The following is an 11,627-nucleotide window of genomic DNA, read 5'->3' as shown; positions in this document are numbered from 1 at the left end:
CGCAGCTTGAGCCTTTCTTCTCGACCACAACAACCTCGCTCACATCCAGTGCCTAAGACGCTTGTCGGCTGACAATATCGAACTACCTCTGGCCAGCAACAATGATGCGAGTAGTCAGACCACATGCGCTGCCGAGGGCGTCGATGTTCCTGGCGCGGCCTTCAACAGCCGTCTCCATCGCGAGGCCCACAGCCTCTTTGCGTCGTCCAACGTACGGTGACGAACGAGGCCAGCGAACGTTTGCAAGCTCGGCGACGTCGCGGGCGGCAGCAGAATTCACAGGCATGTCGGAGCAAGGTCTCACCGAGTCGCAGGTGGACGTGCGGCGTGCGATCCAAGATGTGTGCGCGCAGTTTGACGACGATTACTGGATGCACAAGGACCAGTAGGTGCCGATCTCCCTTGTCTACTTGCACAACTTTTGCTGACCATCTCATCTTCACGGACGGCTAGGAGCGCCGAGTATCCACACGAGCTGTACGATGCACTCTCCGCTGGACGGTGGATCGGCATCTGCATGCCCGAGTCGCTTGGCGGTGCAGGACTGGGTATTTCGGAGGCGACGGTGATGCTTCAGACCATCGCCGAGTCGGGCGGTGCGATCGCAGGTGCCCAATCGATCCACGCGAACATCTATCCGCTCATGCCGATCATCGAGTTTGCGTCGGCCGAGCAGCATGCCGACTGGCTTCCCAAGATGATCGACGGCCGCATCCGATCGTGCTTTGGCATCACCGAACCCACCACCGGCTCTGAGACGCTCAAGCTCAAGACGAAGGCGGTGCGCAAGGGTGACAAGTACATCATCAACGGCAGCAAGATCTGGACGTCGTCGGCGCAGGTCGCTTCGCACGTCGTACTGCTCGCGCGCACTTCGGACCCCTCGCCTGCTTCGCGCTCCTCGGGGCTGAGTCTGTTCTTTGCCCCGCTGCGCAATGTTCCCAATACGCCGCAGAACGCAGGCAAGGTGGAGCTGGCCAAGGGCGTGGAGATGAGGAAGATCGCCAAGATGGGCGGGAATACGGTGGATGCCAACGAGGTGTGGTTTGACGACTTCGAGGTGCCCGCCGACTGTCTGATTGGCGAAGAGGGCAAGGGGTTCAAGTACGTTCTGCACGGGATGAATGCCGAACGATGCCTTCTGGCCGGTGAGGCGCTGGGCAACGGATATGCGGCGCTGAGGAAGGCGGTCAAGTACGCTGCAGACCGTGTGGTGTTTGGAAGGCCCATTGGTGGGATGCAGGCGGTGCAGCAACCACTCGCACGCAGCTGGGCAGAGCTCGAGGCGGCAAAGCACCTCACTTATGCTGCTGCGAGCATGTACGATGACCGTGCGGCGGATTCGGGCGCACAGGCGAATGCCGCCAAGTACATGGCCGCAGAGGCTGGATTTCGGGCGTGCGAGACTGCAGTCATGACGCTGGGTGGAATGGGATACGCAAGAGAGTACCACGTCGAACGATACCTGCGCGAAAGCCTCGTCCCCAGGCTCGCACCAGTAAGGTAAGTGCCGAACCGAAACAATCGCCGTGCTTCTAGACTACTGATCGTTCGAGAGTTCTTGTCGTCCCACGATGTCTGCAGCCGCGAGATGATCCTCAACTATCTCGGCCAGCACGTTCTCGGACTGCCCAAGTCGTACTGAGCCGCAACCCTTTGTCTTGCTCTGCTGAAACACAATGCTCGATACTGCCTTTCAACGTGGGTGCCACCTGACTTGCTGGCAGCTGAGCCTTTTGTGTTTGCGTACGCTGCGATGAAGTACGGACGTTGCTGTGGCTCGGCTGAAGACAATGGAGCTTAGTGCTGTGCACGAGGCAGTGCGGGTGTGGGCTCGGTGGGGCTCGGCGAAGCTCGGTGGCCTAACAAAGTGGGCTGAAAGCGCAACATGGCCCAAATGAAGGAGACGCTCCCGCCGACGCGCGTGCCATCAGGTTGGGCGTGGAATGCGCTATCCAACACGTCTGCTGTCCTCCTTTGTTTCCATGCACATGCACCTCGCTTCGATCCATCAAAGGGCCGGCTCTTGTTCTCCCTCGCCCTTGGCCTTTCGCCTGGGCTTGCTCGGCACCTCGCCGAAAGCGCCGACCGCCCATTGTTCTGAGTAGCTAGAAGCTGCATTCGCTGGGGCCTCTAAGTTTAGCGTGCATTGAGACCCTGCGCTGAGATCACCTGGTCCCACTCATGCACCGCCCCTCGCACCCACCTCCCCACCGACACCCGCTCCTGCCCACACCTTCATCTGGCATCGGAATCCACTGTGGGTCCCTTCTAATCTCACGAAGCGACCGCCTCCCGCACGTACAAATAATGGCCCCCCTTCGGCTCAGCCTGGCCAGATTCAGACATCCCCTCGCCCCCTCTTCTCCTCCACGCCTTTCTCACTACCCCCCATAGAGGCTGGTGTAGCTTGAGAAAGATGCGATCCACACGCCTCGCCTCGCTGCTGGCATCAGCGTGCCTGCTCGGCGCGCTCTCGGCCCACGCCATCTGGCCGCACCCTTCCAAACTCGATGCTGGCAAGGACGACGCGTTTGTGCGTCTCTCGGGTGATCTGCGCTTCGAGCTCGCCGAGGGCACCGACCAGTCGCGCGTGCCTGCCGACCTCACGGACGCCATCGAAGCCGCCGCCAAGCAGGCCCACAGCCTCGACGTCTGGCCGCTCGTCTCCGACCGCGGCGAGAGCTACCGCGCCGGTGTGGAACAGGCCAAGCTCGTGGCGAGCGTACGCATCTCGGTGCTGGAGCTCATGACCGCCACGACGCCCAACCCTTGTGTGCCCAACAAGCCCATGGATGTTGCGGTCGGAACCGTTGTGCAGCCTCGCTCGGTGCAGCAGCCTTTCGGCGGCCGCAAGAATGCCGTGCAGCCAGTCGATCTTACCGCTGAGCCCAAGCAGACCGCGCCGGACAACTGGTTCAACCCGTGCAGCATCGCGAGCCACGCCATCCGCGAACTCAACTACAACATCTCCTCCGCCAAGCTCAACCTCGAGACGGACAAGACTGCCCCCGCCGATCTGGGCTACCTCGATGCCGAGGCGTACCGTCTCTCGGTGCCGGCCGACGGCGGCTCGATCCAGCTCACGTCGTACACGGCGCTGGGCGCGCTGCGTGGTCTGCAGACGCTGCAGCAGCTCATCTACACGCTGCCTCCCAAGGGCGACGATGCGGCGGCTGCGCACAAGTTCATCCGCAACGTGCCCATCGTCGTCGAAGACAGGCCCGCCTATCCGTACCGCGGCCTGCTGCTCGACACGGCGCGCAACTGGTTCGACCTCGCCACGATCCGCAAGCTCATCGACACCATGGGCTTCGTCAAGCTCAACCAGCTCCACTGGCACGCCACCGACACGCAGTCCTTCCCGCTTGCGCTCGATGACGATGCAGACGCACAGGGGGGCAACGGTATGCAGCTCAGCCTGCTCGCCGAGCGCGGCTCGTACGGATGGACCAAGGTGGATGGCAAGAATACGCGCATGGTGTATACCGAGACCGATGTGCGCGGCATCGTCGAGTACGCTGCACACCGCGGTGTCAATGTGATCATCGAGACCGACATGCCTGCACACATGCTGTCCGGCGTCGACGCGATCGATGGTGGATCGCTCATGGCGTGTCCCAACGAACAGGCATGGGAAAACGTGGCGGCCGAACCACCTTCGGGCCAGCTGAGGCTGTTCACCAACACCAAGGCCTCCCCCGCGCCCGATGCGGCCACCTACAAGGTGCCCGACAACATCAACCGCTTCGTCTCGAGCCTGCTGCGCAAGATCGCCACGCTCTCCAAGTCGGCGTACGTCTCGAGTGGTGGTGACGAGCCCAACTACAAGTGCTGGAACCTCACCACCGAGGCGGAGATGGAGCCGTACATTGCGCCGTTTATGCAGCTCGTCACCAACCTCACCGAGGCCAGTGGCAAGCGCGGGATGGTGTGGGAGGAGATGGCGGTCAAGTTCCCCAAGGTCGCCAAGACGCTCGCGCCCAATTCGCTCGTCGAGATCTGGAACGATGCCAACAACTCGCGCGTTGCCCTCACCAACAACCCGGACGTCAACATCGTCCTGGCGCCCTACAGCTACTTTTACCTCGACTGTGGTAGTGCGAGCTTCCTGGGCAACTACACCAGCAACACTTGGTGCCCCTATGTCTCGTGGCAGCAGACCTACTCTTTCGATCCTTCGGTTACGATTGCCAATGCAACCAAGGCGGGTCAGGACGCAAAGAGCGTGCGCAACAAGTTTGTCGGTGGCGAACATGCGGTTTGGACCGAGACCATCGATCCCACCAACCTCGAGGGAAAGGTCTGGCCACGTGCTGCTGCGGGCGCAGAGGTCTGGTGGACCGGAGAGGAGGTGGCGGGTAAGAAGAGGGACAAGGTAGAGGCGCTGCCTAGGATGATGGATCTCAGGTACAGACTCGTCCAGATGGGCGTCGCCGCCGAACCCCTCCAGCCTCTCTGGTGCGCCACCAGACCCGGTCAGTGCAACTGGCACGGCTAGAACCTCGCTCCAATCTTTTTTCACGCAGTAGACACACTCGTCGTTTGTGGCGGCGTCGTGTCAATCATGTCATTTCATGTCGTTCAATCGCTTTCGCACGTCGTGTTTCGAGTGCGCCGCGCATGGGTCCACCTCGCGTATCTCCAGGTCTTGATGGTCTAGATTGCGGTCTTGAGGCATCTTGATGCTGGTCTTGATGATCTTGCCGCTGGTCTTGATGTCGATCTTGATTTCAATCTTGCTTCCGATCTTGACGCTGGTCTTGCTGCTGATCTGTTGCGAATCCTGAATGCGTTCCATCTTGCTGTACAATCGCTTGCTGGGCTTGGAGTTGTCTCTTCTTCCTTCTCTTTTTGGTTTCTTGCGAGTTCTCGTATCTGCATATATACAAAGGCAAAAGGGGATCAGTAGTAGACGAGGCTTCTGTACAAATACAACCGTGCTGTTGAAGCAGCGGTGAGGTTCAGTGTTGACCCGAGGCGAAGCGCTGGTGCGAGTGGCTGCGTGCCATAATGTCCGTGCGGCTGCGTGTCATGTCGACCGACTTGCGCGAGAGCACGGGCGTGTACGGCCTGCGTTGGTCGCGCCTCGCTTCGAACTGGACGATCTCGAAGCCGTCGCCGTCGGCGTGCGTTGTCTCGCGGTCGAGCGTCACGCTCGCGCGCGGACGGCTGGGTGGTGGTGGCGACAGCGGGAACGCTGCACGTGGGGGCGAGTTGAAGGCAGACAGCATAGCGTTGTGCGTGCGGCCCAGAGCATCGCGCTGCCCCGCATTGGGCGAAGGACGACCGAGCATCACACCACCCCAACCTTTGACTGTCTCCTTCAGCCCTCCGTTGCCAATCCCGCGCGCTTCTTTCAGCGTGGGCGCTGCATCGTCTTGACCAGGAGGCGTGGACGCGCGCGGGTTCGGCTCATTGCGACTCGCGATGAACTTGGCCAGCCACAGCTCGCGACGTCCTTCAGCAGCAGCCGTGGCGGCAGAATGGCGATCAGCTTCGTGCATGACCGAAACAGGCGCCGCACGTGTAGCCTGCATATCGCGCGCGTCGTCACGGCGGTACACTTCCAGACCGTCCTGCGAAAGCGGTCTGTATCCAAGTGCATCCGCGAGACGCTTGGCGAGGCGAGCGGGCGCAAAGCGGCGGACGTCCTCGCTCGTGGCTTGCGACTGAGAGATGGAGCGACGGCGTTGGAGTGCGCGACGCTCGCGCTCGGCTGCCCGACGCGAGTGGGCACGCTCTCCGTCGGCCTCATCGAGACGCAGCAGCGAACGCGCGCGCGGCTTGGCACCGTACAGGTACACGCACACCAGCATCAGCACCAACAACAGCGCCACCGAGGCAAAGATCACCGCATACGCGCCGAATGACAGCTTGGAATACGCCACCAACGCCGCGAAGGACAGCACGCAGCTGATCGTGTACACCAGCACCACCACCGCCGTCATGGCTGCCAGAGCCGTCTCGTCCAGCCATCGCTTGTCGCGACTCGTAACCACGCCTTCGCCTGCATCCAGCCACGCCTCTCGCTCGCCTTCGCTCTGCTCCCCTGCCGTCTTACTGGGCTTGCCGAGTCCATGACGTCCGTTGCGCCCTCCGTTGAAGCGCGCAGCCGCCAGCCGCCCAGCCGTGCGGCGCGAGTACGACGTGAAGCGGTCCTCGTCCGCATCCTGCAGCAGCGTCGGAGTCGACACGTCCTCGCGCGCCACCACGTCGCGCAGAACCACCTTGCGCGCGGGCGAGTAGCCGTCCAGCACGTACTGCACCACCGCCAGGCCCACGCACACCACCGACGCCGTCGCAAGCACCACGCTGAATGCAGTCAGCAGCCACGTCGTCGCAAAGCTCGCCGTGAGCGCAAGCGTGTACAGCGCGAAGCTGAACAGCGCACCCGCGATCACGCCCGGAACGAGCAGCGTCTCGGTCTTGACGCGCAGCGGCTTGTGCGTGTCGATATGGCCCTTCTCGTCCAGGTACAGCGGGCGCGACTTGGTAACGAATGCACCGCCTCCCACCCTGCGCGAGTTCACCACGTACGTCGTCACCACGCCCGCAGTAAGACCCAGAGCCGCCGAGACGGTAATGGCCAGTGCGGCCGAGGTGCTCGACAGCCCGTGGGTGCCGGTGAAGACGCGCTGCAGACCCGAGAAGAGGAACATGTACATGCCCGTGAGCGCCGCCAATGCAATGGCGAGTAGCACCAGCATCGGGTTGTATCGCACCAGCCGCACCGGTCTGCCGAGGTCATCCACAAACGCCTGGCGTGCCTGCGTCTCGGGCTGCGGCTCGGGCGTCCATCCCTGCCCCGTTCGCTTCAGCCGCAGTGCCTCGCGGCGGAACACGACGAAGGCCGACGTTTCACGCGTGGCGACGCCCATGTAGACGATCAGAACCGCCGCCACGATCAGCGTCAGCCAGTACGTCCATGACCAGCTCAGCAGGCTCAGCACGAGCTTCGAGATCCACGGCCCTGCAATCTGCCCGCCCACCAGCGCCAGTGTCATCGAGCCCACGCCGAACAGACGGCCCTTGGACGTGGCAAAGACGTCCATGACCGTGGCGAGCGCGAGGAACGTGGCGACACCAGCGAGCAGGCCCAGCAGGCTCTGGACCGCGAGGATTGGCACAAAATGGTGTACGAAGCCTGCGATCGTGCAGACACCGCCGACAGCAACGAGCGAGAGCAACGTGATACGCTGTCGACCAAAGCCGACGAGAGCATTGGCGAAGAAGAGACCGCCACCCTGAGAGCCGTTGTACGCCAACGAGCCGATGCCCAGCAGCAGCGCTGCCGTACCGTCAGCACGCTGGTCGGCGATGATCTGCCCAACTGTGTTGGTGTATCCGGAGGCAAGCGCCTGCAGCGCAAAGAGGTAGACCCAGTACGCGAGCAGCTGGCGCAGCTTGGCGGCAGCGCTCCAGCGATCCGCCCAAACCACCGGGTCGTCCTCGGACGCCGACGAGAGCGTCTCATCGTCCAGGTCGGCCTCGTCCTCATAGTCGGCGGGGTCGATATCGACCACCTCGCCCTCTTCGAGTTCGTGCTGCTTCTGCGAGCCGGAACGGCGAAGGTTGCTGAGCAGCACCTGGCGCGCCTCATCCTCATCGAGTGGCTCCACATCGTCCACGCCGTCCTGCAGCGTCATTTGGCTGTGGCGGCGGTCGCGGTTGCTGCTCAAGCTACGCTTGACGCGCTCGCTGCTGTGCTTCTGCTTGGCAATATCGTCGTGGTCCGGGCTGTCCACGTCGGCGGCCCACGGCTTGTGGTCCGTGTACATCTGCCTCCGTCGCTCTTGCTCCTGCTTCTCCTCGAGCAGCTCGTTGTACATGCCGCGCGTCACAGGGCGGCTGAGCGCCGACTCGCCGAATGCCACCTCGCCGAGCTTGTCCACATAGTTGCGCCCGAGCGCTTCCTCGACCGTGATGCTGCCGCGGCCACCTTGGCTGTCAGCGATCGAGCCGGCCAGATTGCCGGGCGCAGCACCGTCGCGGATCGAGATGGCATTGAGGCCGCCGGCGGCGACAAAGTCCTGGAACGCCTTGCGTGCAGCGGTGCCCTCGCCGAGCTGCAGGTTCATGGCGCAGTCGAAGCCCGCGCGGAAGCACTGGCGGCATGCGGGAGCCGCGCCGTGCTGGCGCGACCCGGGTCGCGGCTGGTCGATGTGAGACGGGTTGCTGCGGAACGAGACGCGCGTGTCGCGCGTGCGCGGACGGCGTGCTTTGCCGGCCTTGACCGACGAGATTGGAATGAAGCGGAACTCGCCCTTCTCGCCCTGCTGGCCGTGGCGCAGCGCACGCATATCAAAGTCGTCCGCATCGCGGCTGCTCGCGTACGTGTCGACGATGAACGGAACGCGCTTTTCGAGCGACAGATCAAACGGCTCGTCTTGCTCGTCGATCTCGGTCCCCTCGTCGTCCTCGCTCCGGGGTGCCTCGGCGTCTTCAGGCTCCTGCATCTCAGGAACGTCGCTCGGCGGCGCCACCGCAATGCGCGCCGTGCCGCGTGCACCTTTGGCGCCGCCAGATCCGCTCGATTGGCGAAACAGGCCCGAGGGGAAGTCTTCCTTCGTCGGAGAGTCGAAGGCGGTAGTGGCTGACCCGATCGAGTCTCGTCTGCTGCGCTGCGAGGCCGAGCTCTCGCGACGCACGATCTGCGCCGCCTGTGGACCGATGGAGTCGGTCTGGCCGCCCTTTTCGCTCGACTCCTTGCTCTTCCTTGCGGCCTCGCGGGGCGCGGTACCACCGGATGTAGGCACAGATGTGTGCTGGCGCGAAGAGCCAACACCCTTCTCGCGAGCATCGTCGTCGAGCTGCTGCATCTGGTACACGAAGAGCTTGCGGTTGGCCTCCTCAAGCATGCTGGGTGCCAGCTCGCCAAACGTGTTGCGTCGAGGGTCGCCGCGGAAGCCGACGTCGTTGTCGCGCTTGCGCACGTCGGTGTCGTCCGACTTGGCCTGCGTCATCCCCGACACGCTCTTGCCCTCCTTGCCCACGGCATCGCTAGCCACATCAGCAGCCTTGACCTCCGCCTGCATGGATTGCGGCTCCTGAGGCGGCGTACTGATCAACGGCTCGGACTTGTGGAACTTGAGCGCATGCGGGATCTGCGGAGCAGTTGGAGCCTCGACGGACGCCGAAAGTGGAGACGGGATTCTATGGTCTACCCGCGTCTCGCCGCCGGGGTGAGCAGCAGCTGGCACCTGCAAAAGCGTCGACTGGCGTCTAGCGGCAGCGAGTGTCTGAGGCGTGGGCGAGTAGATCATTCGCGACGACCCATCGTTGCGCGCAACGACCTTGGCATCGGCGCGCGATAGGACGTGACCACCTACACTGGCAACCGCCTCAGGCTGCACCTGCTTCGGCTTCTCCACTGCAACATTGGCTGCGGTCCCGGCGGGCTTGGGCAGGCTGATGCGCTTGAGGTTCTGAAAGTCGGTGCGGACGGTGGGGATCTGCGTACCATCGGGGAGCGCGATGGTGTCACCCGAGTAGTTGGTGTCGTTCGAGCTGGAGCGGATGGGCGGAGCCGAAAGCTTCGACGGCGTCGCAGGAGCGAATGGCGCAGCTGAAGCTTTGATGCTTGCCACTTCGGCAGCAGACACCGCCACTGGAATTTGTCGCTGCTGCTGCTGTGGACTTGGCTGCAGGCCGAATCGAGTGCCGGAAATCACTGCCTGCTGCGCCGAAAGCGGGTTGGGTGCAAGGGTGGATGAAGAGGAGAAAGTCGACGGCAGAGTGAGCTGGACGGGAAGGAGCTGCGACTCGAGTTGGGCGTTGCGCTCGCGCATGGCTGCCACGCTGCTCGCCGTGGGCGTCGGCTCCGATTCGGTCTCCGAGGACCATACTGACGAGGTCGAGGGAGCCTGAGCTTGGGGCTGCGACTGCCTCGCCTTGTTGATCGACAGGGGCATCGTCTGAAATCCAGATGGTTGCGAGTTGGATCCCAGTGGTGGAGTGGGCGGGATGTCTCGTTGGAGCCTGTCGGCATGAACGTGCTGTGGTGGGCTCCTGGTCTGGTTGTCGCTCCTCTGGTGCTGCTGGTAGCCGGAGGCGTGACGCGACAGGAGCGGAGACTGCATCTCCTGGCTAGCACGACGTTGCAGCTGAGCAGTTGAGAGCTGCGAGTCCGAAGGCCCGGCGCCATGTGGGTTCGGGAAGTCGCCTCGTTCGGTCGCGGCGGCCTGCTGAGGCTGACCCTGCGACATGGGCGAGAAAACATACGGCAGGCTGGGTCGACGCACCTCACCCCTCGGAGCCTGTTTCCTTCCGGTGACCGGATCAAAATTTCGCGGAAGAGCGCCGTAGTTGTCTCCCATCGACACGGACCGGCCATGTCCGAGCGCAACTGTTGCGCCGGCACGGTCGCCCGCTCTGAGCGCACGCGGAGTGTCGGTGCTGTTGCGCGCTTCGCGACCGGCCGCTTCGCCGGAAGACGACTCCGAGTTCACCTCTGGTATTCTTTGCAGCTGGCTGGCCGAGCTGACTGTGGCGGATGCATGACGGACGTGCTGCGACGGTGGACTCTGTCGCTGCACCTGGTAAGGAAAGGAAGCCGGAGATTGCTGCATCTCCTGCTGGTAACGTCGAAGCGCCTCTTCTGCAGCCAGGGTGGCGTCACGCATCTGTTCCTGTCGTGTCGACGAAGAGGCTACGCTGACGCTCGTGCCCGAATTGCGCTGCTGATTAAGTGCCGAACCAGAGACAGTGGCTGATCGTTCCCTGCGTCGACCATTTCCAGACATTTTGCGTTCAGGGTTCCTCGAAGGTTGTTGCTGTCTGAGATCAGCTATACTTTGTAGCTGGTCAGATGGCGGCAAGATGTTATGTCTTAAAGGCGGTGGAGTGATGTGCTGAGTAGTGTTTCTGATCGTTCAGATAAAATGGTGATGTACGTTGAGCTCAGAGCATTAGATGGCGTGCTGAAAGAGGTCGTTAAAGTCGTGATCGGGGGACGTAAAGGGTCGAAGCTTAGAACATGGATGCTTCAGTTTTGCTGCATCCAGGGTTGCTTGTGCAGTGCTGGGTGTAGCTTGCTGAAAAGGTCGTGTAATGAAAAGGTGGTCAAGCCGAAGTAAGGTGAACGAGACCTCGGCGTTGGTGGAATTGCCAAGTGGCGAAGTGATGTAGAAGTGTTGAAGTGCAATAAGTAGGGTGAGGAGAGAAAGTATCGAGCCGTAGGAGCTAGCGCAGCTAGTAAGAACGGTCGTAAGCAGAAAAGGATGTCGAATGCGAGATGATTCGATGAAGTTGAACCGGCTAATGCCAAAGAGGTCGTGAAAGTGGTGAAAGGGGGCGCGTAGATCGTCCAAGTATGCAGCTGAAGCAAATCAGAGAGAAGATGTGAAGTTCGTGAAGAGAAGCACCTGAAGCCAGTTCAGGGTGCGATGGATGGTGCGTCAAAGAGACCTGCTGGAGGTGCTCGAATCGTCAAAGCGTAAAAGGGTCGTAGAAGAAGGTGAAAGAGACAGCCGAATGAAGTGGAAGAGAAAAGAAAAGGGGCTGCCCCGAACTTCGCCGTTAAGATGAAAAGTGGAAGAAGAAGAGGTGGTCGAAGGTGGTCAGGGAGTGGATATGAAGGAAGCGTTGAGCTACGGCTGGACTTCAATACGGGCGCCAAGAAGCGG

The 11,627-nt window shown here is 62.0% G+C and overlaps 3 protein-coding genes across 3 annotated transcripts; 2 read left to right on the top strand and 1 right to left on the bottom strand.

Moving 5' to 3' along the window:
- Positions 1 to 101: 101 nt before the first annotated feature.
- Positions 102 to 1,645, top strand: PAN0_001d0146 (acyl-CoA dehydrogenase family protein; the record flags this gene model as incomplete). Its single annotated transcript, XM_014803766.1, has 3 exons — positions 102 to 385; positions 454 to 1,503; positions 1,585 to 1,645. The coding sequence occupies 3 exons, from the start codon at positions 102 to 104 to the stop codon at positions 1,643 to 1,645; spliced, it is 1,395 nt and encodes a 464-aa protein (XP_014659252.1).
- A 774-nt stretch (positions 1,646 to 2,419) lies between these two features.
- PAN0_001d0145 (N-acetylhexosaminidase) lies at positions 2,420 to 4,501 on the top strand (the record flags this gene model as incomplete). The annotated part of the gene is made up of 1 exon (XM_014803765.1): positions 2,420 to 4,501. One exon carries the CDS (start codon positions 2,420 to 2,422, stop codon positions 4,499 to 4,501), a length of 2,082 nt encoding a protein of 693 aa, XP_014659251.1.
- A 69-nt stretch (positions 4,502 to 4,570) lies between these two features.
- On the bottom strand, positions 4,571 to 10,745 carry PAN0_001c0144 (MFS transporter; the record flags this gene model as incomplete). Its single annotated transcript, XM_014803764.1, has 2 exons — positions 4,571 to 4,878; positions 4,976 to 10,745. 2 exons carry the CDS (start codon positions 10,743 to 10,745, stop codon positions 4,571 to 4,573), a joined length of 6,078 nt encoding a protein of 2,025 aa, XP_014659250.1.
- Positions 10,746 to 11,627: the final 882 nt, after the last annotated feature.

The sequence above is a fragment of the Moesziomyces antarcticus genome, assembly GCF_000747765.1.
Source record: "Moesziomyces antarcticus DNA, scaffold: scaffold_v10001, strain JCM 10317, whole genome shotgun sequence".
Classification (NCBI taxonomy): domain Eukaryota; kingdom Fungi; phylum Basidiomycota; class Ustilaginomycetes; order Ustilaginales; family Ustilaginaceae; genus Moesziomyces; species Moesziomyces antarcticus.
This window is presented reverse-complemented; position numbering and strand designations above follow the sequence as displayed.